The 27,033-nt window shown below is 38.3% G+C and overlaps 2 protein-coding genes and 1 long non-coding RNA gene across 5 annotated transcripts; 2 read left to right on the top strand and 1 right to left on the bottom strand.

Annotated features, from left to right (window-relative positions):
• Positions 1 to 130: 130 nt before the first annotated feature.
• Positions 131 to 6,197, top strand: LOC124344318. 3 transcript variants are annotated; one of them, XM_046797833.1, is made up of 6 exons: positions 131 to 352; positions 3,680 to 4,238; positions 4,320 to 4,902; positions 4,970 to 5,166; positions 5,225 to 5,614; positions 5,681 to 6,197. In XM_046797833.1, the coding sequence occupies exons 1-6, from the start codon at positions 324 to 326 to the stop codon at positions 5,957 to 5,959; spliced, it is 2,037 nt and encodes a 678-aa protein (XP_046653789.1). In that variant the 5' UTR covers positions 131 to 323; the 3' UTR covers positions 5,960 to 6,197. The 3 variants fall into 3 exon arrangements, with proteins under 3 accessions (XP_046653789.1, XP_046653790.1, XP_046653791.1); XM_046797834.1 differs by lacking the exon at positions 131 to 352 and adding an exon at positions 3,225 to 3,529; XM_046797835.1 differs by lacking the exon at positions 131 to 352 and having other exon boundaries at positions 3,788 to 3,957; positions 4,041 to 4,238.
• LOC124344319 (DNA-directed RNA polymerase III subunit RPC3-like) lies at positions 506 to 2,801 on the bottom strand. Its single transcript, XM_046797836.1, has 8 exons — positions 2,560 to 2,801; positions 2,372 to 2,499; positions 2,183 to 2,313; positions 1,853 to 2,126; positions 1,423 to 1,788; positions 1,160 to 1,352; positions 924 to 1,094; positions 506 to 843 (listed from the first exon to the last, which is right to left on the bottom strand). Exons 1-8 carry the CDS (start codon positions 2,716 to 2,718, stop codon positions 697 to 699), a joined length of 1,569 nt encoding a protein of 522 aa, XP_046653792.1. The 5' UTR covers positions 2,719 to 2,801; the 3' UTR covers positions 506 to 696.
• Positions 6,198 to 26,332: 20,135 nt separating the features above from the next.
• Positions 26,333 to 26,604, top strand: LOC124343430. Its single transcript, XR_006919257.1, has 3 exons — positions 26,333 to 26,368; positions 26,429 to 26,509; positions 26,569 to 26,604. It is a non-coding gene; the product is annotated as an uncharacterized LOC124343430 (long non-coding RNA).
• The last annotated feature ends 429 nt before the right edge of the window (positions 26,605 to 27,033 follow it).

Genomic DNA, 27,033 nt, shown 5'->3' with positions numbered 1-27,033 from the left:
AATAAAAAATTGGCACGGTTGTCAATCATTAATCGTGTCATTGAGAAAAAAAAGGCGCGAAGCGGACATTGCTCGAGATATTTCTGTAGACAGTCAAGGGCAATGTCTAGCATCCGGCACGTGTAGCTTTTTCCCATATAGACTAGTCTATAGCGGTTCCCTCAAGCAATCGACATATTTTACAAAAATTGTTCCTATCTGGCGTGTTATCGAGAATCTGTCATTCGACAAGCAACAATTGGTGGTCAGTTTTTGAGTGCTTATAAACCTGTGCCAACTACGCATTACACTGTTTCTTAATTTTCTACCGATAAGGTGACACAATGACAAAATTGTCAACGAGCCCCATAACGTAAGTTTTGCTTATTTACATGTTTTTTCTTCATTCCCTTGAGGGTGTCTATTTCACAAAGCGCGCCTTTTGCTGTTGCTCTAGATAATTTTTCTTCGACTACAAACGGCTGGTTTTCTTTTTACTGAGTCATTTCTGCAAATACTTTATGGGGAATGTTGAAAAATGCTTAGTTATTATTCTCGAACAAAATTTTACAATCCAAGACAATTTCGAGCGACACATGACATGAGTTAGGTTAAGGGATGATCCTTGATTGCTTTCTTGAACATCTTCGACAATTACGCAGCAGTTTCACATCCAAAACCCAAACCCAGACAACGTCAGATTCGTGACACCCAATGTTACAATTCCTTTGATTTAAACTTTAAATAACTTTCCAATATTAGGATTGTTTCGTCTGCCTGGGTTTGTCCTAACGTCAGATTATCACTCATTAAGTGAATTTTTTCCACTAAAGACTTTTCGGCAGGGTGCATCGTATCGGATAACTGTTACAATAGAAAAGTTTCGTAAGTCAAACAGTGGGAGTATTTTAATCAAGAGATTTGCGAAAATGGGAAATACTAACTTCTGCTATTTCCTCTTCGGGAACTCCATCATCTCCTTTTAGACGTTCAAGCATTGATTCCAACATGGCATGTTTTTCAAGCAGGCGTTTGTTTTCTGTCAAGTCGTGCATTTGCCGTACCATAGCGTTAAATAAGCCTTTGTAACTCGCTTCCAGTACTGTCCGGACAACCTGTGCAAGGAAGTATTTTTGCAATTACACAGCATCATATCAAGGTATTTATATTTCGTTCTCACCTGAGGTAAGTCGACGTGGTACAAAATGAAGGATTTGACCGGAGCAAAATTGGAAGTCCCCTTTTTCAGTTCCTTGATTTGTAGAAAGTTGTGTTCCAGCAATTTGTAGGTGAACATTTTGGCTTCCTTGGCCGGAATCATTGCAACATTCTGCATCTGGTCTTGTTCCATAAACTTCTGAATCCGAGTCAGTCTAAGAGTGTGAAACAAGAAGATTTAATGTTTTAGCATATCCTGAACCATTTTTAAAATTTCTGATCCACCTAAAGAGTCGTAAAGCTTTCGATCCAAATCTTTCTAGTACAATCGAGTCCAACGAAGCGCAAGCCAAATTTTCGAAAACTTTCGAATAGTCAAGATTGAATTGACCGCCACCAGCATCGCCCGGTTTGTCAATCAAACCAGCAGAATCCTCGTGCAGCACTCTCAAGTAGTGATCGAAATGTTCCAACAAAATCGGACTACTGTCGTTTTTTCTAACGGCATCCTTAATTACGTTGTAGGATACGGGAGTTGTTGCTGGTGAATCGGGGTTGCTACTTTCGCGCCAGAGCTTGAGGATTAAATGGTATAATTCGCCAGCTGTTGTATCCACTCTTCTGGCAGCAGCATTGACTAGAATCACATTCCTAAAAAACATTTTTTACATACAATAAAAATGGCAATTTAGGGTGGAGATAAATTTATTTCTACCTCAATTCAATGTCAAATCGTTCGTGATTTACACGCCAAATTATTTCGCTGTCGCAATGTCCGCCTAACTGAGTTGCTTTTTCTTTCAGCATTCTGGCTATAGGTTCAATCTCCACGTTTGGAACAGCAAATTTTTCTTTCTCTTCAATTTCAAGTGTGGGCACTTTTAGTAAAGTTGCGTTTTCTGCAAGCTTTGGGCATCTAATGATGAAGTTATCTTGGGCAAGTCTTTGAAAACTTTGATGGAGGGCTGAGGGACTTAAAACTTCACTATCTACAACGAATATAAGTATGGTTACTGTAATTTACAAAAATCAGGGCTGAAAATACCATTAGCTTCGTTCAGCCTATTTGCTGAATGGAAAATAACATTGGAAGCACTTGCTTGTCCTAGATTTAGCAAGATCTCTAGCAGAATTTCTTCCGATGTCCCATAAATCCTCTTAATCATGTATAGATACCTGCAAAGTCAACTGTAAAATTTTAAAATGAAATTACCACTATATAAGAAAAATGTACTTTGGGTATCTAATGAGACAGTAGACATTGTGATGCATCATTGAGTACTCTGCAACAATGTTATTCCGTTCACTTGCTTGGAATTTGACTAGGTTATGTTGAATCATCACAGCCAAAGCTTTCTTAACCTATGAAAAATGCAGAATTTTTAGAAAGTGTCTCTTTAATATAGTTAAAATTGATCACACTTCGCGAATGGACAAGCCGGTTGCAGTACGTATGTCGGTCAACATACGATTGCCTCGCCTAAGTAAATAGGATCCGACTTGGCCGACAATTTCTCCATAGTAGTGGTTTAACAACTGGCTGCATACTTGGCTAAAGTGACCTAATGTAAACGATGACATTTTCTCGTTTGATTAGTTATGTTCCTTCGGAATCTAAAGAACATGTGCTCTTCAAACATCCACTAAACTACAACTTTTGAAACAGTATTTCTCAAAATGTTCGTCTGCAGCAAGGTATACTGATACTTCCTGCGTTGCCAAACGATACAAATGCAACCAAAAATTAGAAATCGAATTTTGCGTTTTATAAAAAATTAAACACGTGAACTTCCACTACCTGCGCATTTGAGCGGGGATCTTAGTCCTCAATCAATGAAAGACCTTGATGTGTAAAATTTCATGTTTTTCCCATTAAGTCTAAACAAATCAAAGTACAAGGTCACAGTGGGAACTGGGAAGCAACCCCTTTTTGCGAGGATGAAAAACGGCACGTGGCTATACTACGAACAATCAAAGAATGAGCTCCAAAAAGCCAAAACTGCACACGGTTATACCTTGGTCGAGGTATACTCTTCAAGATTTTACCTTGAAACACTTATAAAACTCGGCTGTGAATGGCCGTCGGACATCGGGAAGAGAATTTGCGTTCACCTTTTAATATTGTGTATGAGGCATTCGGCACGTGAAGTGCATCCCAAAAGGCGCTTCAACCCCAAAATTTATTAGTGTAAAGTTTAGCGTTTAGGCTACGCTTACAGTGCAAAAGTGTTTTAGTAACAATTTTCCCAGTGTCTTTTATTATTCAAAAATGTGTTTCATCAACAAAATGTGGCAATCATTCGTGTAAAAAAAAAAATGCCACCTTTCGTATTCGAAAAACAGCCGTTTGGAATAAAATCTAACTTTGATTAATAATAGCGACATTTTCTTCGTAAGTTTTATTAATTTTATAAAAAAATGTAATTGTAATTTTGTTTTCGCCAGAGAAAAATTGGATGCATCAGTAAACTGTCTAATTTATAATTTAATTTATGAAGTTTTCCTATCTTTGAACTCATATATTTTTGTTTTCTCAACGCAGTGCGGTGGTGAGGCCGATCGCCGTGTCTAACTTAAGTGATAGCCGCAAACGCAAGTCTAGTCAAGACGTAGAAGGTGCCTATGAAGGTAGCTGGGCCATGAGACCAAAACCTCCGACGACGACAACACCGCCACCGTCGTCAACACCTTCATCGTCCGAAGAAGCATCTGCGCCTGGATTGGAGGAGGAAAACAAAGACGAAATGTTAAACATTTATTTTTGCATGGTTGACGCCCTGCTCCGATCAGCCGATGAAGAACGACCGCTTCATTCCGCTCGTAATGAGCTAAATCAGAAACTAGGCCAATATGACGCAAATAAAAATAAAGATATGCGTCTTCGACTACTTAAACATTTTCAGAGTCAGGGAAAAGAGGCCAGAGATCTAGTGGGTCTTTTTCGCCTTCTTGATGTTATCTTGGACGATCACATGGACCTCGTCGAGATTCCTTGTAGGGACGAGGATGGATGTGAATGTTTTGATAATCGCATTTTGCCGATCATCATCAAGCGCTGCCCGAATCTTGGGAAACTTCACTTCCGTTGCTCAAACGGCTTGGTAGGTTTTACGTTTTAGAAGTGACACATAAAATTCTGTTTTAAACAAATGATAACTTGAGATATGTACTTATTTTATTAGGCGCAAGACTGGCCAGAGACCATTGGTTTTTACATCAGCCAATTTACTCTTCTGACAAGCTTGCATTTAGACAAGGTTCCCATTCAGTGCAAATCCATCATCTCCGTTTTGGGAAAGTCTTGTCCGCGTCTAAAGTCCTTGCGTCTCGGTTTCGATAATTTACCTCTTTCCATCGACGAATTTTTGAGTATATTCTACTGCGGTGATTTGACCCTGCTGAGAAATGTCACTCCAGATGTTCCCTCAATCGAACACGACCAAAACCCGGCCACCGAACAGAAAAAGGCTTACAATGAATGTTGTGTGCCGCCTCATCTCTTATATTCATTCTGCCAAACCTTGGAAGAAATTCGGATAAATTATTTCAGCAGTAATGAGCCATATGTTATTGCCTTCATTCTACGCCACCTGCCGCTTTTACAAAAGCTTGAAACATCTGATTTTGAATTCAAAGACTACACTACTAGTATTCGCGCACTGTGGGATACTCAGAATCGAATGCATCGAGAGTCATCTGCCGACGAAAGCATGGAGTTATCTCTTCCCTCGAATTCAGATTCTATTGTGCTAAAAGAATTTTCAGGTATTAATTATTATTGTAACTCGCAACTTTCTTCAACCAAATAATCACAATGATTTTACGAATCCAGGAAAGTTGGCTCTGACGAGTCTTTTCGTTGAAGGTGAGAGGGATTACTTGAATCTCAAGAGCATGTGCGAACTCTGTCCTGATCTTCAGAAACTTCATCTCCTTGAAACAAGTGTTCGTGACGTTGCTGAAACTAAAACTTCAGAAAATGGATTCACATTATTAGAAATAGCAAATGATTTCAACAAATTAAATAAGGTATTAATTTAAAAATGTTTGCGCATTATTTTTGAAATTTTAATTTGTGCCCTATTAGTTAAGGGTTTTAACTTGTACGGAGAGTGATGGTCCACTATGTTCTGTGATCACGCAAGCAACGGCGCCCTTCCTAACCGCGCTCGAAGTAGTTTTGGACGGCGTTTTTATCCCGAAATTCGACTTTCTTATTTCGTGCGACAACCTTCAGATCCTCAAACTTTCTACCGAGTTTCACCCACCGCTCAAAAGCTATTTCAGTGTAGAGACTAAATCAAATCTGATCCCCGAGACGTTTTTGCCAAAGCTAGAAGAGGTGCAATTGGATTTCTGCATGAACTCCGAACTCGAGGAACTTTTTCTAAAGAAGTCTACCCTTAAACATATCGACGTCCTATGCTTGCATCATGTTGGACAGTCGGATGAGCAATTTATCGAACTTTTTCTGCAAGTATGACAAGAATATTCAAACATTTATTTTAAGATTGTTTATAATTACACTTGTTTTCATTTACAGTGGCCTCATCTAGTCAGCTTCAAGTATAAGATGCCTCGGAAATTCACTGTTGATATGGGACTGAAGATACTGGCACATCTTCCATGTTTGCGCTCTCTTTCTCTCTTTAAAGATATTAAATACAGATGTTCTGGTGATTTTAATCAACTCAAGAAAACTTGCCGCCAACGAAACATCAAACTCGACTTACATTTGTTTGTAGACACCTATCTCTGCATTGACGGAGATGTGAACGGTGATCGAGTGTCCACCTCCGACGAAAGCGAGACGGATTCCTAATGTTCTACTGTAAGATTTTCCATTCATGTAAACGGATATCGTTAACTCTCATACCAATCGTAGGGGCTTCCGATTATTAGTTTGTTAAGTGTACAGTAATGCCTATATTTTGCATTTATATCAACTGCACGTAATATCTTTTATTCAAATTCTCTTTCCGATTCCGAGTTTTAATTGTTTTCATGTGGCTTTTATAAAGTCAAGTGAATGCCATTTTGATACAACGTCTGTGAACGCATATAGCTTAAATCTGGCCTTGTTTATTGTTAATCGGATGCAAAAAATGCATCGATTTGCCACACTTAAATTCTCTCTAAGTCACCGGCGTAGCTAACAACGAAATTAATTGGATGAATAATCGATAATTTCTAAATTTAAAAATAAGCCAGAAAGCGTGTTAGCGGCGAAGTATACGATATTTATCACAATACGAAATTCTTTTATATTTTAATTCATGGTTGTGCTCCTCCTATGTAATAAACTAGTCTCAAGATCTAAAATAATTTATCCTTCTTTTGTGGTGGGGTTGATAGTGACGGGTAACCATGGCGCTAAAATATATTTACCAATGGCAATAAGGTACATTTTCAACAAGATAACATGACTAATACAAACATTTCACTTTAGGTTAAAAAGTTCATTCAATAATGAGTAGGCCTATAATAGTAACACTAGAGGCACTATACAAACAACAAAATAATGAAATTAAAGAGTGCATAGGAAATTATTTTTTTTCGATCGCCTGAATTCTTCTCGAGATTGAAAATGTAAAGTTTTCCTCGGTTTCCCTGATGAAGGCCTTGCGCCCTTGCCGCATATTTTATAAACAATATTGAAGACTGGCAAGTTGGCAACAAAGCAGCTATTGCCGCCATTTCGCGTTTCCCTTGTTCCGTTTCCTTGTTCCTGGTTCGTGGTTCCTGCTTTATCATTTCTATGTCTGCCTTATTAGGGTGTGGCTGGGGTGACACTGCTTGTGGAGAATTTAAGAAAAATTAATTTAGAAAATCTGTGGTACGGCTTTCATCATTTTCTATTCAGAAATCCGTTTGTGTTACTTGTGTGAAGATTGTAGCAAAATGTGTACATTTATTTTATTTGTAAAGTGTGGTCGGATTTTCACTTAACCGTTTTTGGCCCTTTTACCATGGCCTCTGCGCTACCCACTCCCCACAACTAATTGAAGACGGAAAGACATAATTTCTAACATCAACCTTTCCTGATTTAACCTCGGTTAATAAATTTTCATTGTTGTATATTTTTCATGGCTCACGCGTCACCCATTTCCTTACCTACCCGATTTAAAAATAAATCTTCTTGTATGATGTTTAGTAGATGGGTTGGATTAACTAATATGTTGGTCCAACCTTTCAACTAAATTCTTATACAATTGGATGGATAAAGTCGATTGTAGTCTGTAGATCAATTCGCACAAGAAACGTTTAAAGCATATCTCTTGGTGTGAACGCTAGATGGCGTTTGTATACGATCAGCGTGGGAAATTCAAACGTACAGGTTTTCTTCGCGTGAGAGAAGCTTAATACGAAAAAATTAGAATTTCGCTGCGTTCCAAAAAATCCAATTTTTGACGGAGGAAACGTCTTAGCAATAACTTTTTCAAATACATTTAAATCTCGTCTCAAAACTGCACCATCGCCGTATTGTGAGGCATCTGCATCGATGAAATACTGCGAGGAATCTTTCGATTTGCTAATCCGCAGTAAAGTTGTCCACGTGCACATTGAATAATTCGTGAATTTCTTATTAGAATTTCTAATGACGCCCAGTAGAAGAACAATGATTCGGAATATCCAGAACTCTAGTAGTAAAAACTTATAGAACAACAATCTTCATTTTCAGATTTTTCGCGTCATATTTCATGTATTAGTCAATTGTAAATTGAAAATAGATTTTATTTTTTTTGCCCTTTCTTCTCCCCCATTTCACCCACGCTGAGTTGTCGCCCCCTCATAAGCGCGTGTTTTCTTTGTTTAACAAATAAAACGGCGCGCGGGGTGGTGTAAGAACGTTTATTAACACTGTTTTATGTGATCATCAAGCGTTTTACTGAAAACGATGATGTCGTCAAGGTAAACAAGTGTAAATTCATAAAGTACGTCCTTTAACACCGTATTCATCTCTCTTTGGAATGTGCCTGGTGCATTGCACAAACCAAATGGCATACAGTTAAATTCGTACAAACCATATTCACAAATAAAAGCTGTTTTATATTACGTTTTCTTCTATCTCGATTTGCCAGTATCCACTCAGCAAATCCAGAGTCGAGAAATACCTTGCACCGTGTGATGACAGATCTGGTTGTTGTATTGAATCACGAGCTGCACACATACACTGAGTGGGGGAAACTGAGAGGGGGAATAGAGAGGAAGAATAGAGAGAGGGAGAATGAAGAAGGAGAATAGAGAGGGAGAACGGCGAGGGAGAATGAAGAGGAAGAACAGCGAGGAAGAGCAGCGGGGAAGGACAGCGGCTACGGAGGAGACTGCGGAGTAGTCGATGTCCGGCGGCTGGCGACTCGGGCGACTGACTGGCTGAAGATGCTACTGCTCTGCTACTACTGATGCTACTGCCCCGAGGATGTCGTGGCTGCTGGGTTATATACCAGTAGCGTAGTCGGTGTAATTTGGAGATGGCTCCAAATTCCACGGTCATCGGCGGGAAATTGGATGAGGGGAAAAGGTACCCCGAAAGGTTTGAAGGAGGGTAATAAGAATACATATGGGTGATAATAAGGTGAGTGATGGGTCTGACTCGGCAGAGTCAGAGATACGTAGTTGTAGATTGATTAGCTGATGCGGAAGCTGAGGTTGCGGAAAAGGGAAAGCGATGTGGGGGGAAAGGATCAATAGTTTGAAATACATTACATACCTCCCCCTACGAAAGTCCCGTCCTCGAGGCTTCCAAAGGTTGGAGTGGCAAATAGTTATAAGAGTACGGCCATTTTTGGGATTTCACGCGTAGTGTGATGTATTTTTCCATGCGGGATTGGCGAAGCTTGAGCGCTTGGTTGTCTTCAATAATTTTCTCGTTCTCGGCGAGGAGATGCTGGTCTGCCTTGACTTGTAGTTGGTTGGTGCCGTATCCATTTCGGGCGAAAATTGGTTTGTGGAAGACATCAATGGCTGACTCTACAAAATATAGAAAGCGGGCGTCTTGTTGCGTATATTCCGTGCAATACCGTCCGTATCGCGGGTAGTCCTTTGCGAGGATGGTTAAAGATGTTGCAAGAGGGTGTCCATTTGCTGGTGTTGACGAGGTGAAAGGTTGAAAAAAGTAGTTCCGATGGTTTGGTTGGAACTGGGACTTTATGATGATTGGGAATTTCTACCCAATCGTCAATAAAGTTTGACATGTATATTTCAAATAGTTCGCGCGCCTCTAGTTCGAGGGGGCGCTTGAGGAATGGCTCCGCGGCGTCTTGGAAGTTGATTAGGTGTAAACACTTTGCAACTTTTCTGTTGTAAATGTTAAATTTTGGAGTTTTTGAGTGGGAATAGCACGTATTTGGGAAACTGGGGAAGTTTAACTGGATGAGACATGATTTAGGACTGAGCGTAAATCGGGGGAAATATGGAGAATTTTCTTGCATGTATATAAAGAGTGACGATTTTTTTTTGCTCTTATTACTGTTGGGGGGAATAGGGTGGCGATGACAATCGAAAGAAGGGGACGGTTTTTATATTGAATGAAAGGGAAGAGGTTGGTTTAAAAGTGAGAAGCGGGGGTAGTGAATGAAGGAAAGAAAGCGGCTATTTTTCAGAAGTTGAAAAATCTTTTTGACTACTTCTTTCAAAGTTTCTTTTAAAGAGAAAAGAATTTGGGCTGCTTCGACTGTCTCGGGGGTGTTAGATATTATATGTTCGACAGTCGGGTTGTTTCTAATAAAATTGGGAAGTTTAGTTGGGTTTATTCTGACGTTTTGAGTCATTATTTGGGTGGAAGTGGAATTATTGGGTATGGGATCTTCGACTTTAACTTTATAAACACAACAGCTTTTTTCGGTTTGTGGAATAAAATCTGCTGTATCGTTTTTACACGTGGAGATTGTGATTGCGGAAACAAATTGGATTTTCGTGATCACAATCGCATATTTCATTTGGGGGTCAGTCATATTGAAGGATCTGTAAATAAATATGGAAATACTAAGGAAAGGAGAGTATTTCTACTGGGGGATAAATATGGGTAGAAGAATATTAATTAGACAGATACGGATTTTTTTTTTAGAATTTGGGATTTTTTTTGAAGGCGAAGCTTTTTCTTTTTGTGTGGTTTTTCTTTTTTGTAGGTTTGGCATATAGCAAGAATTTAATCAAGATATTTTTGAAATGGAAATGTGGAAATGGTTTTAAATATTAATTAGAGAGAAGGGTATTATGGCTTAGATAGAAACCTTTTTTTGTGATGCCTGAGCGGCGGCACTTTCTATCGAGAAAAAATACTGCAGAGGTCCTTATAGGCCGGACGTACAAGGGAGATAGGAATGAAGGGTATAATGGCTTTATTAAAACTTTTTCGGTGTCGCCTGAACGGCGGCACATCCTCAACTGGTGAAAATAATTTTAATAAGCGAAAATACTGCAGAGGTCCTTAAAGGCCGGACGTCCAAGGATAGAAATAAATGATAAGGGTAGGTGTCTGTGTTTGCCTTTTTCAGTCTACGTTTAATTTGGGAAGTTAGAATGTTAAAACACATTATTATTGTTGCGGAACTGCAACGGACGTATAACGGACTATACAACATTATTATTTAAGCTTTTCTCTGTATTGAATCTTGTGCTACTGTTTAAAGTTCCTTCTTCTTAAAAAAATCCTTCTTTTTCAAGTAGAATCACCCCCATTTATTACTAGCTTATACCTGTTGCTATGGGCGTCTACATACGAGATTAAACGCTATATTGATGTGGCATGGGTGGCCACCTTTGAATAACAAAGGCTGATTGACAATCTCTCTGACAAAATGACTCTCGAATAAACACGTTCAAGCCAGTATCCTAAAGTCTGTCAAACAAAATTTTTTTGAACAAGATGCGCACTGCACTAGCATTACGTTTGAAGCGTTTCTGTCTGGATACTTTTGAATAAACGCATTTAAGCCAGTTCTTTACTCTGGCGCACACATTTTTAAGGAAAAAACGAATTTGGGGTACTGATTTTCTGTCTGGAATAAGGTTTTACTTTTTTAATCCAGGTGATGGAAACTGAGAAAGGAGGGGCACACATTTGTTTTTGTTAAGCGCGCGGCCCGCTAGCCATTGCTATACATAAACAATAGCCAAATCGTTATTCCCAAATATTTTACAAGTTGATTTTGACAAGTACCTTAAGAAAATTTACGGCTTAGTAAATCAACTAGAAATTTTCCTTCATTGATTTGATTGAAGACAAGAAATCCTTGACACAATATAATTTTTCTTTTTTTTTATGTTTCTTTCCTTTTACTTTTCTATCAACATTGTTAATAAAAGAGAAAAGGGAGAAAAGGGGTGCTTCCAAAAACGACCATGCAATACATAAACGCAATAATGATTAATCAATAATGACTAACAAATTAGTCGCGATACCTAATTGATTCGATGACTAATTTTACTTTTGAATTTTCTTACGGGTAAGAAATAATTTACCTTGAATTTTAAGTGTTTACGGGAAGGTAGAAGGTAATAATTTTAAAACATCTTAACTCGATCATCAAGGATGATCCTGAATATGGTAATTTCACTTTTGGTGAGCGTTTGCACGTGTTCTGTATTCAATAAGGGGCTGAAAACGAGAAAATCAGCATTCTAGTTTCAGACACTTTTCTAACCTTTTCTTTCTTAACAAATTTTTCACTGTTTGTGAACACCTTTGTTCAAGCAATTTTCTCTCTTACGTCTGAAATTAGGCTTTTTAGCCAAAGCTGAATTTGAAATGTGTCGTGATCCTACAAATAAAATCATTAAAGTTCCAACGTGTACTGTTTGGCCGAAGTTTGAAGGAAAATAAAATCCTTGACACTTATTTTCGATTTTTTTTGGTTGTTCGAGTGACTCGAGAGAGTTAAATTAGGAGATGACATGACGTGACATAATCTTACCTTCCAAAGGAAGATCTTTTGGGCGTCTGATTCTTTAAGCAATGGGGGAACTATTCGTTTTTGATGGAGTGTAAATATATGGTGGAGAATCTGGTATTTTGTGTAAAATAACCAGGCACTTTAATTTTAACTTTGGGTCGGCTAGCTGTAACATCTGTGTGATGGGGTAAATAAGGGGAATGAATGGTTAAACATTTGTTTGAAAGGGATGAATTGTCCATTTTTAAACAAATTGTTGAAATATGCTTCTTTTTCGAGGGACTGGGATAGCGGGAGTCGGATTTGAATTGAGGGGAGTGAACACTAGGCATCCTTTTTTTCAACAGTATCTTTTTGATAAGAAGTATCTTGGATCTGTGTGGTCGTGTTCTACTATAATTGTTTGTCAAGTCATCTACATATGTTATTCTACATTTTTTCTAAATATGCAGATAACTTAATCAAACAACCACAATAGGGATTGTAAAAAGGGGTGTAGAATTTGAAAACCAGTTGGTTCAGGACCAATCAAATTTTGGTTTCTTTTTTTTTGAAATGAGGAAGGATATTGGGTTGATCGCGTCATGCAGCATGACGGTCATTAATTCACCAATCGTTCATTTGTTTATTTTCTTTTGAGTTGAAAAAAGGTTGGGGTCCATCTTATTTCGTTAACATGTTCAAACGTTTTTCCGTTAAGGTTTAACAAGACCGTTGCTTCAGGTGCAAGGTCGGAATTTTGTACGGTTGAATCCGTCTCTTATTTTTTTTGTAATTGTTAAACTTGGGTCAACATTTGATTTTATGGGCTTCTACTTTTGCGGTTTTTTGTGGTTTTGTAATTTTCTGAAAGTTTCTTGAGCGATCTCTATGGTGTTTCGCCAGATGCGGAAAAATTTGTCAGAACTTTGACTTTGAGGGTAGTCAATGCAACTTCTCCTTTTTTTTAATGCTTGACGGAATGTTGTCTGATTCTATTGGGTGTTGACCAAATAGTAAGTAATGGGGAGTTTCTTTCGTAATTGCATGAAAAGACGTCTTGTAAATGTAAATTACGAATGGTAATTACTCGTTCCATTTGTTTATGTCTTTAGCTAGACGTGTAGCTAGCATATCTCCTAAGGTGCCCATTGCAACGCGTTGCCAAAAGAAGGTTGAGGACTCTATATCGGCTATAGAGGGAATGTCTTCTTTCCGTAGGCTTTGCGTCTAGCACATTTAAATAACTTGATGAAGTTAGTTATAACTAATAGCATTCTTGTCCAGAAATATTTCTGAGAAATATTCTTGGTTGCTTGGTTATCCCAAGTTGTTTGCCCAGGATGTGGTCATGGAATCTTTCGATGACTCTGTTTGTAATTGTTGCCGGTACGACAATTTTTCCTTTGAGGGTAAAAAGTTTCCTGCTTAGGCCGATTCCTTTAGCAGATTTTCAAGACTTTTTATAAATACAAAAGTGGTCTTTAACTTGTGCACCAATAAATTCTTCTTTTAGAAGGTAGAATACCTTTCGTTATAATGCTTACGTACTTCATTTTTCGATGTTTCACCTGATTGTACTGGAATACGGCTCAAGGTGTCCGCGTCAGGGACGGTATCTGATGGTGATATCGTATGGTGCTATAATCATCTTCCACCGGGAGGGTTTCCCGTGGATGTAATGATTATCTAGCACTTTTTGAAATGGTTTATGATCTGAATAAACTTAAATGGTAGTGCCGTGTACATATATTTGAAAGGTTAGAATTGCGTGTACGATTGCGTAAAATTCTTTATCAAATGTGGACCACTTGGATTGGGTTTCATTTAAATGCTGGGGGTTATACGTATCTGTTTTAAAACTGCGTCAGCCAGATTTGGGATTATACATTTGATCAGAAACTGCAGATTCTGTTGTGATATCCTAAATTGGTTGGGTTAGTTTATGTTTTAACGCGTTAAAGGCTTCGTTTGATCGGTCCCCTTAAATTCATTCTTTATTCTTGTTAGTTAATTCTGTTAAACAGTGGGCGATTTCCACGAAATTTACAATTTATATTCTATGATTGTATGCAATTCCTTCAAAGGGTGCGAAACTGGTTTACATTCTTGGGTACCGGTTATTTACTTACTGCTGTGCTTTTAGGGAATTGGGTATCCCTTCGTTGCCAAGGAAGATTATTTGATATTAAGAACTTTATCTAGGATTTGAAACATTAGGCTTTGGAAAGTAGCTGGGGAGTTACAAAGGCCAAAGGGGAGTCGGTTAAATTGGAAATGTACCATTTCGCAGGTAAAAGCTGTTTTAAATCTGTCTTTTTTGTTTACCATGCCAAAATCCGCTGAAAAGGTCAACGGTGGAGAAAATTTTTGTTCCTTTGAAATAACTTGTTAAATCGTTTATCCGTGGGATTGGATGTCTGTTTTTCACGGTTATTTGATTGAGTTTTCGGTAATCTATACACAAGCGTAGTTTGTTATTCTTGGACTACAGGGGAACTGTAGGGGCTTGCATTTCTGCTAATTATTCCGTGTGTTATTATTTCATTGATATATTTCTTATCGGATCTGGATAGGATCTGTCAATTCTATTTCGTGGGATACTAGGGATGTTCTGCCTAAGTTTAACATTGATTCGGTGAATATATGTTTAAATTGTTCGAATGGGGATATGGAAGATGTCTCTATTTTACGGGTTTAATGAAGAAGATTAAATTAAAATTTAAGCGTTTGGTTCATAACCGGGGCTTTATGAATTGAGGAGAGAAAAGAATTTGGTTTTTACTTTGGCAACTACTGTGACATATTGACATTTCCTATTGAAATGTGAAGCTTGGTGAGTTAGGACTGTGACTATCATTTAAGAAAATAATGGGGGAAAAACAAGTAAGTTTAAACAAAAAAAAACAAGGTGGAAGAGGGGCTATAGATTTGGAGATCGATTTCTTTGGAAAGGACTAGTAGGTCGATTGAATGATATAGTTCTGGTGTACGGACTAGGGGATCTGTTCATATAAGGACTAGGTGAACGTTGTCCACTTGGTTTAGGTCTTTTGTGTGTAGGTCAATTACGTTCATCTGTTGAATTATTTCCGAATCTTACTGCTCTACTGTTTAAGGAGAGGTTTGGAGTACCTGTGTAAGGTCGTCCATTGTAAGAGAATACGCCGGATAATGCTGAGATTTCTCTTCTGGGCCTATCCTTTAAATTATCGGAAGAGTTTAAGCCTTCGAAACTGAATGTTGGGTATGGGGTACCTATCTTTTATGGTAACACTGTTTAACTCACGATAATCCACGCAAAATCTCATTTGTCCTTTTTCTTTTTTAGCTACTAAAAGAATAGGCGATGCAAAAGGGCTTGTACTGGGCCTAATTATATTATGTTTTAACATGTCTTCTATTTGTTTTTTGTTTTTACAACCAGTCGTAGCCTTTCGGGCGTTCTTCTCATAGGCATAACGTTCGGAAGTTTGGTTGTACGTATAAGGTGCTTGACTGATTTTTCTTTTTCCTAGCTCATTTAGATTCTCAGTAAAAAGCAAAAAAATTGAAATTAAAAGGTTCTTTAAAGTTTCCCTGTGTGTTGTTGGTATGCCTTCTAAATTAAATTGGGGTGGATCAACTATGCTAATTGAGTTGATCTGTAATGGAGGTATTATTAGTTTCTTTAACTCATTGTCTTGTTTATAGGTAATTGATCGTTCGCTAGGGTTTACTATTATTTCATTAGCTGCTAAAAAATCGTAACCTAAAATGCATCCTTCTTCTAACTCTGACATTACATAAAATGGATGTTTTTAAAATGAGTGTCTACGAGCTAGTTTTATATTTAGCTCGTAGCATCCTCGTGGTTTGACTAATTCGCCTGATACTGTTCTAAAAAGCCGTGTGCTATTGTTGGAGGTATTTATTTCTTTAACTTCTCCATAGGGTACATTTATTAGTAGTCGATGTGCAAGGAATCTAACAGAGGCACCTGTATCTACTAAAGCTTGTGTCTTTAGACTATAAAAACTCACTGGTATACGCATTAACTGTGTTACGCTACATATTACGGGTATATTTATATTGACAACACTGTTACTTGATAAGCCTACTGCTGTTCTGGTGACTGGGGCGGGGGCACGCTGTGACATTCTCGCGCGTACTGGCCTCGCTTTCCACAAGCATAACACTCTATATGGCTCTTCTTTCTAAATCCTTGGGCTGGGTTATACCAAGCGTTATGCTGTGGCCTAGCTCCAGGGGGACCTGAGGTAACGAAGTTATTCTGGCGCGGTACCTGATGGGCACGAAACGTTTGGTTTCGAAAATGCTAGGAATATTCACTGAAGTTCTGAAATCTACGACGAGGATTAAAATTTTGGGCACGCTGAAATTGTCCTTGTGACCTGTTTGAATGATTTTGTGGTGGTGGAGTTGGCTCTTTTCTCGGAAGGTTATCTAGTGTATCATTATATCTGTTACCAATAGAACTACGTGATCTATGGTATTGATTATTCGTACCTCTAGATCGAGGAATATTTCTATCCACGCTGTGTTGGCGGCTTGGGGGGACCTGAAAACAGATCCGATTTTCCGAATTGGACCGTCTGCGATCGCCGGAAGGTGATCTGTGTCTGTTAAAGGCGTCGGCAACTGCTATTGAGGGAAAATCAATCTCGTTGTATTCCTGTGGAGCATTTTGTCCGTTAGTTAGACCGGCTAACTGTTTCTCTAAATGAACAATCTTTGTTTTCTGCCGCAAGATCTCTATATCTTGCTCGTAATCGTGTGCAGAGATACCTGCTATAGTGGCCTTTAAACTCTTATCTTCATTCGGTTCCATCCTATTAACTAAAGTTTCTGCGGCGTAGGCAATTTCGCATTCGTCTTCGTAAGCACTATCAACATCCATGCGGCTCCAAACTACTTTCCCTATTTTAGGCAAGAGAGCCTTTAAAAGAATTTTTTGTTTAGCTTCGCCTCTCATTTGACTTAGAGATTCTGGTAATGCCTTAGCTTCGCTCGTCGCGTTTCCACCTAATGTAATTTCTTTTCCGTGTATGATGTCATATAATTGATTAATTCTACTAACGAAAGTGTGTGTGCTTTGATCGGGGGTCTGCCGAAGCTCGTTTAATTGTTTCCTAAAATTTTCTAGCTCTGTTTCTGTAAGAAATCTATTTATTAAAGCTTTTTCCCAGGCATCATAATCTTCCTCATCTTGTGCTCTCTCCATATAATCACTGTGCCAATCCGCAGCATCTCCTCTTAGTCTATCTGAAAAATATGTAATTTTATCTTTCTTCTCCCACCCTGCGCTTTGTGCGACTCTTTCCGCATCTTTTAACCAATTATTAACTAACTGCTCTCCTCTTTTGCCTTTGAAAATTGGAATAGATTTCCGTTCGTCCTGTGAATATAATTCACGTAAATGACTTTTAGTAATTGGTGCATCTTCATTTTCATTGCCTCATGTCATGGTTATAATATTAGTTGTTTATGTGTGGGCTTTGAATGGGTTTGCGTATCTGCTACTAGAGTTGATCTCGAATGTTTCTGAATGTATAAATCTTTAGCTTTAAGTTCTTGATGGAGGTCAGAGATTTTATTGGACAATTCTCGTTTGGTTGTCTTCAAAAGTTTTATGTTTGTTTTTTTGGAGTTGGCTTCAATTTGCAATGTGTCTAGCTTCTGAGATAGTTCTTGGTTTTTATGTGTAAGTGTTGTTACGTCGTCTTCTGTTAATTTACTTGCGTTCTTCAAAGCTTCGTGTGCGTTGTCTAATAGATTGTAGCTATGGTTTAGTTGTTTTGTTTTATCTTCAGTTTCTAACTTCAATTTTGATAGAGAATCCCTTAAATCGTTTATGCAGTCGTTTTGTCCTATGATTTCGCTCTTAGCTTTTTCTAGATCGGTTTTAGCTGTTTCGTATTCTGTCAAAAATGTTTTACTCTCATCGCTTGCCTGACTTTCTTTGGGTTTATTATTAAAATCTGCTTTTAAAGTTGCTTGTTTAAAATTTGTTCGGGTTAATGTTTCTACTTCTGCTGTTAAACGGGTGTTCTCTAGGTAAGAATCGGCTACTTTTTTCGAAAATTCCCTTCTTACTTTTTCTACTTCTTTTTCAGTCTTTTTTGTTTCGTTCACTACGTCTTGTTCAAGATTCTTTGCATACTCATCTAATGCTAGTTGTTTTAAAAGAAGTTCCCTCTTAAATATTTTAAATGCTTTATTCCGAAAATCTACTTCTCGACTTTGAGCTTCTCTAACATTTTGTAGCAAAGGGTTAAATTTATTGGGGTCTGCTTTTAATTCTACGAAATATGTCCCTAAATTTTCTAAAACTTTTTCTTTACCCTCACCGGTAAGATATACTGAACTTGCAAACTAATTCTTATGCAATTCAAATGTATACTGTTGCAAAAAATGATGAACTTGACCTGTGACTTCCTTTCTTTTTGCTATATAAATACTTCGTGTTATGCGTTTATCTGAGGTTTCATCTATATTACTTTTACAAAGACTTAAGGTAACAAAATTGTTTCTAACTTTCAGTACACTATCAGCTAAGGAATTTACGTACGCGTCTTCTTCAAGGTCTATCTCATCAATTAAAGACTCATTAATAGCTGTAAACGAAGTATCGCTAATTGTTGTTTGAGTATTCGTCATTCACTTACAGTTTTTAGAAAATTGATGTTTCCTTCCTCGGTGTAGATGATCTCGTTGTGGGTTGTCTGGTTGTCTGATCCTAGGCGGTGTGGCAGCTGGGGGCGATATTCCTTCTCATTGACACACGGCAGGTCTTGAAGTCCAAAACTGGCACGTTCACCAGTTTGTGATGATGGGTCTATCACAAGAAAAGAGTCAACACGAGAGGTGCGGCTAAAAGTGTATTAAAAGTCAGGAACAACCAAGACGACAACTGTAACACGATTACAAGCAACAAGCAAGTGACCGTACAAGCGACCACGAAATGAATCGAATGTCCGGTTTATATACGGGGCTACAGAAGATGGCTTGTCTGATGGTAGCTATGCCTGCTAAAGCAATTAGAAATATCCATATGGTAAACGCATCAACAAGTGTGAGAACTTGTCAATTGGCTTTGCCATACGTTGTCAATTAACATTACATACTGTTCGAAGTTATTTAGAGTTACATGTTGTACGTATTCTAAATATTTGTCGTCACAGCAAAATTACTTCATTTCTGGATACTCAGAGAATTTTTTATCAACAAAAATGTTGAGATGATACACTTGGTTTTCTTAACAAAAATGAAGCGTTTCTGTCTGGAACAAAAAATTTTACTTTTCTAATCCGGGCGATAGAAACTGAGAATAGAGGGGCACATATTTGTTTTCGTTAAGCGTTTACAAATTAAAGACACCTTGAAATAACAGTCAACTTATAGCATAGTAAATCAACTATAAATTTTCCCTCGTGTATATGCTACTTGATTCTTAAGTACTGAGTTTATCGTTGTCTTAGCAAAAGGAAACAAAAAATCCTTGACGCAGTATGATTTTTACATTTATTGTTTCTTTCTTTTTTATTTTCTGTCAACAATGTAAGAAGAGAAAAGGGAGAAAAGGGGTGCTTAGGAATCGCAATATCTAACTGATTTTTGGTTGTATTTACTTTTCAATTTCCTTACAAGTAATAAACAATTTACCTTGAAGTTTTAGTGTTTACGGGAAGGGAGAAGGTAATAGTTTAAAACATCCTAAACAACCTCCTTACATCTGAATTTCAGCTTTTCAGCCAAAAGTATAATTGAATATGAAATTTTGTTTTGAGTAGAGGGGGCTCCGAAGTTTTATTTGAAGGAAAATAAAATCCTTGACACTTATTTTCGACTTTTTTGGTTGCTCGAGTGACTCGAGAGAGTTAAATTAGGAGATATCATATTGATCTTACCTTCCAAAGGAAGATCTTTTGAGCGTCTGATTCTTTATGCACTGGGGAAATTATTCGTTCTTGATGGAGTGGAAACGGTGGAGAGGCTGGTATTTTGTGTAAAATAACCAGGCACTTTAATTTTAACTTGGGGTCGGCTAGCTGTAACATTTGTGTGATGGGATAAATAAGGGGAATGAATGGTTGAAAGGGGGTTTGAAAAGGGTGAGTTGTTTATTTTTAAACAAATTGTTGAAATATGCTTCTTTTCGAGGGACTGGGATAGCGGAAGTCAGATTTCAATTGAGGGGAGTGAACACTAGGCATCCGTCTTTTTAACAGTATCCTTTTGATATGACGTATCTTTGATCTGTGTTGTCGTGTTCTATATTTACTAGACTTTCCGTTTGAGGGGGAGTGATGGGTGTGTCTACTTCTAGAGTTGGGATGGTCGAAGATGGTGTAAGTTTGTGAGATGGTAGGGGCAATATTGTGGCGTTAATAGGTGGGGTGGGAGGAGCTACTGGGGTGGCTACCAGAAATATCGGCATGATTTTCCTTAGGGTTCGTACATTGGGGGTACTGGGGGTACTGGGAGTACTAGGATTGATAGGGCTAATGCTTGGGGTGGAGGAGGGGGTGAAAAGCGAGGGGGGATCTGGGTTGGACTTGACTGATGTTTGAGAAAATTTCTGGAACTGTTTAGGTCTTTCTGCGTATAGCAGGCGTTGACTCTGGAGTTGGTGGGATAAATGAAAATGGTTGATGGTAATATACTTGTTCGGAAGAGGAAGAGTCTGCTGTGTTATTATTTCGTAAAAATATGTAGACAACTAGAGAAATAATTATAATGGGGATTATTGTGAAAAAGGAAGTGAAATTTGAAAACCAGTTGGTCCAAGACCAATCCAATCGTGTTTGTTCGTCGAAATGAGAAAGGATAGGTGATATTGGGTTGATCGCGTCATGCTGCATGACGGCCATTAATTCACCAATCATGTTCATTTGTTCATTTTATTTAGAGTGGAAAGAGGTTACTAGATTATGTAAATATTTAGCTTCGATATCAACTTCTTCTTCAAAATGACTTTTTAAGCCAATGGAAGAGATTTTGATATTGGGTTTGATCGGGGTCCAGCTTTCGTTTACATATTCAAAACCTTTTTCCGTTAAGGTTAACGAGACCGTTGCTCCAGGTAAAAGGTCGGAATTTTGTACGGGTGAATTCGTATTTTCCTATTGTTTCCTACCGTTAAATTTGGGTTCAAAGCCACATTTGGTTTTATGGGCTTCTACTTTTATGGTGGTATTTTGTGAGCTTTGTGATTTTCTGAAAGTTTCTTGAGCGATCTCTATGGCGTTTCGCCAGATGCTGAAAAATTCGCCAGAATGGTCGTCAATGCATCTTCTTTTTTTGTGTGCAATGCTTGACGAAATATCGTTTGGTTCTATTGGGTTTTGACCAAATAGTAATAAGTAATGGGGAGTTTCTGGTAAATACTCGTCTCATTTGTTAATGTCTTTAGCTAGACCTGTAGCTAGCATATCACCTATGGTTTGGTTGAACCGTTCGACATTTCCGTCAGTTGCTGGGTGATAGGCAGTGGTACGTGTCTGTTTAATGTTAAGGGGTGCGCAAATGTCATTCATTAAGTTTGACATGAAATTTCTTCCTTGGTCAGTAAGTATTTGGAATGGGCTGCCATATTTGAGTATAACGTTTAGAATGAGATGTTTGGCTACTGTCTTAGCAGTTTGATCTTTCATAGCAATGGCTATCATACAGCATATTCCGACATTACGAGAATTCACCTATCACTAGAATAGCGTTTCGGGAAGTCGCCTTACTATTTCCATTGTAACGCGTTGCCAAAAGAAGGTTGAAGGCTCTAACGGTTGTAGAGGGGCATTCTTTTTTCTTTTTCCTTAGACGGTCTTCTTTCCATAGGCTTTGCGTCTAGCACAAATTAAACAACTGTTGATGTTATTAGTTATTTCCAATAGCATTCTTGGCCAGAAATATTTCTGAGAAATACGCTAGGCGGTTTTTTTTATTCCTTAATGGTTACCTAGTGTGTGGTCATCCGACTGGGAAACGTGGAAATGTGACAAGAAAGGAAGATCAGCACCATCCGGTTGATGGGAAGAAGTGCGGCGATCAGCATACGCCAACTCGTAAATGTTCGTGTTGATACGAATGTGATTCTGTAGACGAAACGCCAAAACAAAGGTGTACAACACCGAACCGCCTATGCAAAAAAACAGAAACCCCATTGCCGTTGAAAGTAACTGCAGGGAAACCGATGAGACAGGACCTGGTATATCAAGGTTGGTTTGTTTAAGCAAGGCCTGGATTTGATCTCCATTCATGATAGATAGAAACTTTGATGCGTTCCTGTAAGCGCAGCAATTCATTGACTTGATTTCGATGGGAATGATTACTCCGTGGAAGCTCAAATGCAGCCGCGTTCTTGTTAAAAGACCTGTTAGAAAGATACGAACATTAATGAGGAGCGGCCAGCGAAGAAATTTTCGCTTCCGTCTGGCCCTCCATGCTAGCAGGAAATAACCAATCTTCCTTTCGAGCTGTGCACCACGGTGGGGCTTCAAATATTCCGATGGTGGAAAGTTGTAAAGTCCGTGTAGGCAAACGCTGTACATTGGCAGGGCACGAGAAAACAACGTCAGGAGGGGCAACCGCTGAAAACGCCCAACGATTGCTCTCTAAATAAGAAATCTCCGGTCCCATCCACGGGAGAAATTCCGTCTGACATGTTGTGCAAATAGTTTGTCATCTTGGGTAAACAATGAAATGGCACAGGATTTCCTTGATCCTATTCTAATAAGACCGGTATGAAAACGGCACAACTGTTTGTCGAGATCTTGACAGTTTTGTAATTCCGAATCTTGTAATTTGACAAAGGTGTCTAAATCAGGTGAAACGGCCAAAAAATCGGGAAGATTACGATATATTACTCCTGTCGGATATTTCCTAACATTAACTTGAAAACTTACAAATCAGCTATATTCTGCAACCTTTATGGCTCCATGAATATGAAGCTACTGTCGGACACTTCAGACATCAAGGACACAATTCAGCAAAAAGGGTAAGTAGAAATATGATGCGCTCAATAACCCGAGGGGTCTGACACGCTCAGACTTGTCTGGAACAAACGGTTGGGCTTCGACTTGTCTTTTCATGGTGCAAAGGACAATACAATTAAACTTATTCTTGATGGGTCGGAATTTTCCGACAACTCCGTGGGAGCCATCAACCGTTATATTCGGTAGCCGAATTACTTTGAATAAATTAAAGTGTTAAGCATGATTTAAATGGGGATTTCAATAAAAAGACGGAATTTATTATGAAAAACCGCCACCGTGCTTCCCTGTAAAATACCCAAAGATCATTTCTTAGAATCGTCCACCCGAGAGGTAATTGTTTATTGATGGCGACTAAAATTTGTTGGAGAGCTAGAGGGGAGAGAATCTGAGGAGATAGCCTATCAGTAGCCAATTTAGCCAAACCCACCTCCAAAGCCTCCAATTGCTGTTGTTACCACGTCAAAAGATAATCCAAAGAAGCAAAGGTAGAGTCTTATTCCGCGAAGTATTCTATCTGTTGAGCGTGGATCAGTTCACTATGTTTGATGTAATCCATAATATAGTCCGCTTTGTTTTGCAACAACTCAGAACGTTTTGTAATTTCCGAAGGATAAGTAAATTGTTCCGTGTTAGCTGCAGAGTTTCATTTACAATCGTTGCTTGTTTGTCGAGGAGATGTTAATCGAGGTCGGTAGTGCGGAAAAGAAAAGGACTTAAGTTCTAATTTTTCCCGCCGCCATGAAACTAGAGTATTCTTGAAACGCCAAAGAAACGTCCTTCTCGAGAAAAAACTTAGCATCTCTTCGATGACGCGCTGCAATGTCAGACAGCTGTTGAATCAGTAATTCCACAGAACTAATAGTTTTTAGTTTCTCTTCTGGTGCCCACTCTGTCACTATTTTCCACGAGGATTCACTTATTGCGATGTCAGGTTGTTCATTAAAAAGGACTGTGTCCCGCACGAGAACGGCATAGGTACAGTACCTACCGGCGAAATTGGTACAGTGTACCAATTTATAGCATTGCTTCTTATGGCGCTACGCGATTTTAGTTTTTATTTTTTAATTAGCAACCTAGTGGCCGTAGTCTTAAGATTTTTGGAGGGTGTTCGAAACAAAACTGGGAACACGAAAAAAATGCGCCACCCCTATATGTAAATTTCCCTACCACCACGAACTGGCGCCAACTGTACCAATTTGGGCAATTTCGCCGAGAGAAAGTTGGAGCAGTTGCAGTGCTTTTCTTGGCGCTGCAAAAAATGGCCTTGTTTAAAAAAAATCATAAAAAATAGTCACCAGACTTACGCCCTTCTAGTTTTTAGCAAAAGATGAAGAATAAGCCATTCTTCATTTAAAGTACTGCAATTTGTTTTTTTGTTTAAGTTTAGGGATGTAAAAGAAATAAAAAGGATAAAACGGCAAAATTTTCCCCGAATGATGAGTCTCTCTAGTGGTAGGCATAGCAACTTCTTGTTCAGAGACGGGAAATTTTGCGGTTTTGACGTCCCCGTGAGTCAATTGATCCTAATGGTTGCTGTGCTGACGCCGCTGCTGCTATGCTTATTTTAATTTAGACTACATTTTTCTGTTCTTTCCCAAATTGAAAACGCTTCTTTTCTTTTCTTTAAATCACATCCCGCTGTTGCAATTCGTCGCCCACATCTGACTTTGACGTTCTAACATTCATGGCCATGCCGATATCGCTTGAAGGATGACATCCTCGATTTAATCCAATTTTGTTTTAAATTTTTTATTGAACATCGCCATTAGATGCCTAATTACATCTTAAGTGTTTATGATTTCACTTTCGCTATATCTTGGGCTACATTTTTCAACAACATTTATTGGTATCAATGCAGATGTATTCCGTTCGGTTTTGCTTCGAGAAAAACAAAAAAAAATTCCAATTTAGATTTTTCTTTTCTTCTTCTTTTTTTAAATATTTTGATTCAAGCCTTGAGCCTAGGGCCTTCATTTTAAGGGGTAACTATTCTCCTGATGGAACGTTTGTAATCATCACGCTGGTAGATTAGACCTGCTTGTGCCTTGTGATAATGCGACGACAGTAGATTGACTTTTTGCAATAGATTTCACTTTTATTTCGGTTTTGTGATGTTTTGAGCATTTGTTTCATTCAGGGGGTTTTAAAATTTTTAAATACAGAGTTTTATTGTGAATACTGTTTTCTAGTGTGTAGGATGAGTTTGACGAAATACTAAAGAAAATTACATTCTATGGAGTTTGAAAGTTCAATCCGGAAATATTACGACATTGCTGCAGAGCCTATGCAGGGAAGGATACAGCTGACTACAGGCACATTAATTAGCGTTGCTACATTTTCAAATGTTCCATTTACACTTTGCAAAATATTGAAAATGATCTTCCTTCTGAGTCTGGTGCTAAAAATTTCATCTCATCTGAAAAAAACCGTTGTTAGCGAAGAGAACACTACGGAGAAAGTAAATTCTTCTCCTCAGTCTACTTTAGTCATTTTCGTCCCTCCACCATTGATATCACAAATTTCATCACCCATTTATGTTCCCCTTCGCATGATTTCACCTTTGTCTTCTCCATTTTTTGGTTTTCCACCATCAGAAGAGCAATATTCTGGAGCTGGAGAAGAAAGGTAGATAATTTTAATTGGCTTTTTTTTATAACATGATAAACCTTACCCTTTAATGTTTTTGTATAGGTCAAACATCGATCCAGGATCTTCTCAAGCAGTTGACGATATACAGATTGAGCCATCACAACAGCAAAGTTCTCATCTTCGGAAACTGAGGGAGAAAGGTAGATAATTTTATTTGAATCAATTGTGTTGTTAACATGATAAACCTTACCCTTTAATGTTTTTGTATAGGTCAAACATGGATTATGAACCTGCAGCTTCCCAGCCGTTGCCGAAGAAATTTAAGATTGTTGAGAGTGGCTCTATGAAGAAATCCAATATTTTTATCGATGGCTCGGGGTTCTGTTACGGAGTCAAACGCAAAAATCAAGCCAGCGTTACTTGGCGATGCAATTTTCGAGGCTTGAAGGGGAAGAAGTCATGCGCTGCGACTGTGAAGGAAGTAAATGGACGACTTACCGAAGGACCAGCTGCGCATTGCCATTAGGATTATTGCCATATTCATGATGTATCAAATAAATTGTTATAATTACACTGTGTTTAACATCGACTTATACTTTGACTTATATTTAAAATTGCCGGTGTTAAAACCAGGGTAGCCAACTAATTTTTACGCTACCTCTATACCCGCGCAAATTCTCTACCTCTTTGCTAGTTATATTATGACAGGAATTTCAAAGATAAATAATTCATCATTCACATCCAAAAATGGAAAGACGTCCTCAAACTCTACCAGTAAGTAAATTTTAATTCTGTTTTGTTATATTTTTTAATGATAAGAACTTGATTTTTTAGGGAATATATTCAATTGATCTTGATGCTCCGTCATCCCCAATTACTCCGTCAGCGATGCCCGACTTCGCTGACAATTGTCAGGTTAGAAAATTTTCAGAGAACTTTATATTTCGTAATATTTTAACTGTTAACTCTTTAAGGAAATATTATTTTCTCCATTTGGTGTAGATGAGACATCTACTCCTGTAGTGGATAATAACTATGGGGAAGTTAAAGACTCAATTCTAGGTAGATTACATAGAATTTTAATATAGAAGTATTTATACATCCTTTTTCAAATTTATAGTTCATCGTCAAAGAGTTGAGTTGGACGGTGTAGACAAAAACTTGGCTTACGACGGGGATGCGGAAGAGTCGGGTGATGCGAAAGAGTGGTGGGACGCGTGGAAGGAGACGGAAGCGAAGAGGAGGTGTTAGGGACGAATGAAGGGGACTTGGGAGGGGGGGAGGAGGATGGTGACAATACGACGGTATTTTTAGATATTCAAAATGATTAAGTCAAAATAAAAAGTTTGTGAAAATGCTAAGGCTGTATTATTGTTACTGTATATACACAAATTTGGGTTATGACGGCGATGTAGAAAAGACTGAGGAAGAACAAATAA

This window comes from Daphnia pulicaria, chromosome 6, assembly GCF_021234035.1.
Source record: "Daphnia pulicaria isolate SC F1-1A chromosome 6, SC_F0-13Bv2, whole genome shotgun sequence".
NCBI classification, from domain to species: Eukaryota; Metazoa; Arthropoda; class Branchiopoda; order Diplostraca; family Daphniidae; genus Daphnia; species Daphnia pulicaria.
The sequence above is the reverse complement of the archived record's forward strand: the minus strand, read 5'-3'. Positions and strand labels throughout refer to the sequence as shown.

Excerpts from the sequence above, each read along its gene's own strand:
- LOC124344318 (XM_046797833.1), top strand. The coding sequence starts at position 324 with ATGACAAAATTGTCAACGAGCCCCATAAC. Across the intron at positions 5,167-5,224 it reads ATTTCAACAAATTAAATAAG|TTAAGGGTTTTAACTTGTAC; the intron begins GTATTAATTTAA and ends GTGCCCTATTAG. Across the intron at positions 5,615-5,680 it reads TTATCGAACTTTTTCTGCAA|TGGCCTCATCTAGTCAGCTT; the intron begins GTATGACAAGAA and ends TTTCATTTACAG.
- LOC124344319 (XM_046797836.1), bottom strand. The coding sequence starts at position 2,718 with ATGTCATCGTTTACATTAGGTCACTTTAGCCAAGTATGCAGCCAGTTG. Across the intron at positions 2,314-2,371 it reads TGTCTCATTAGATACCCAAA|GTATCTATACATGATTAAGA; the intron begins GTACATTTTTCT and ends TTGACTTTGCAG. Across the intron at positions 1,353-1,422 it reads AAAGCTTTACGACTCTTTAG|ACTGACTCGGATTCAGAAGT; the intron begins GTGGATCAGAAA and ends TCACACTCTTAG.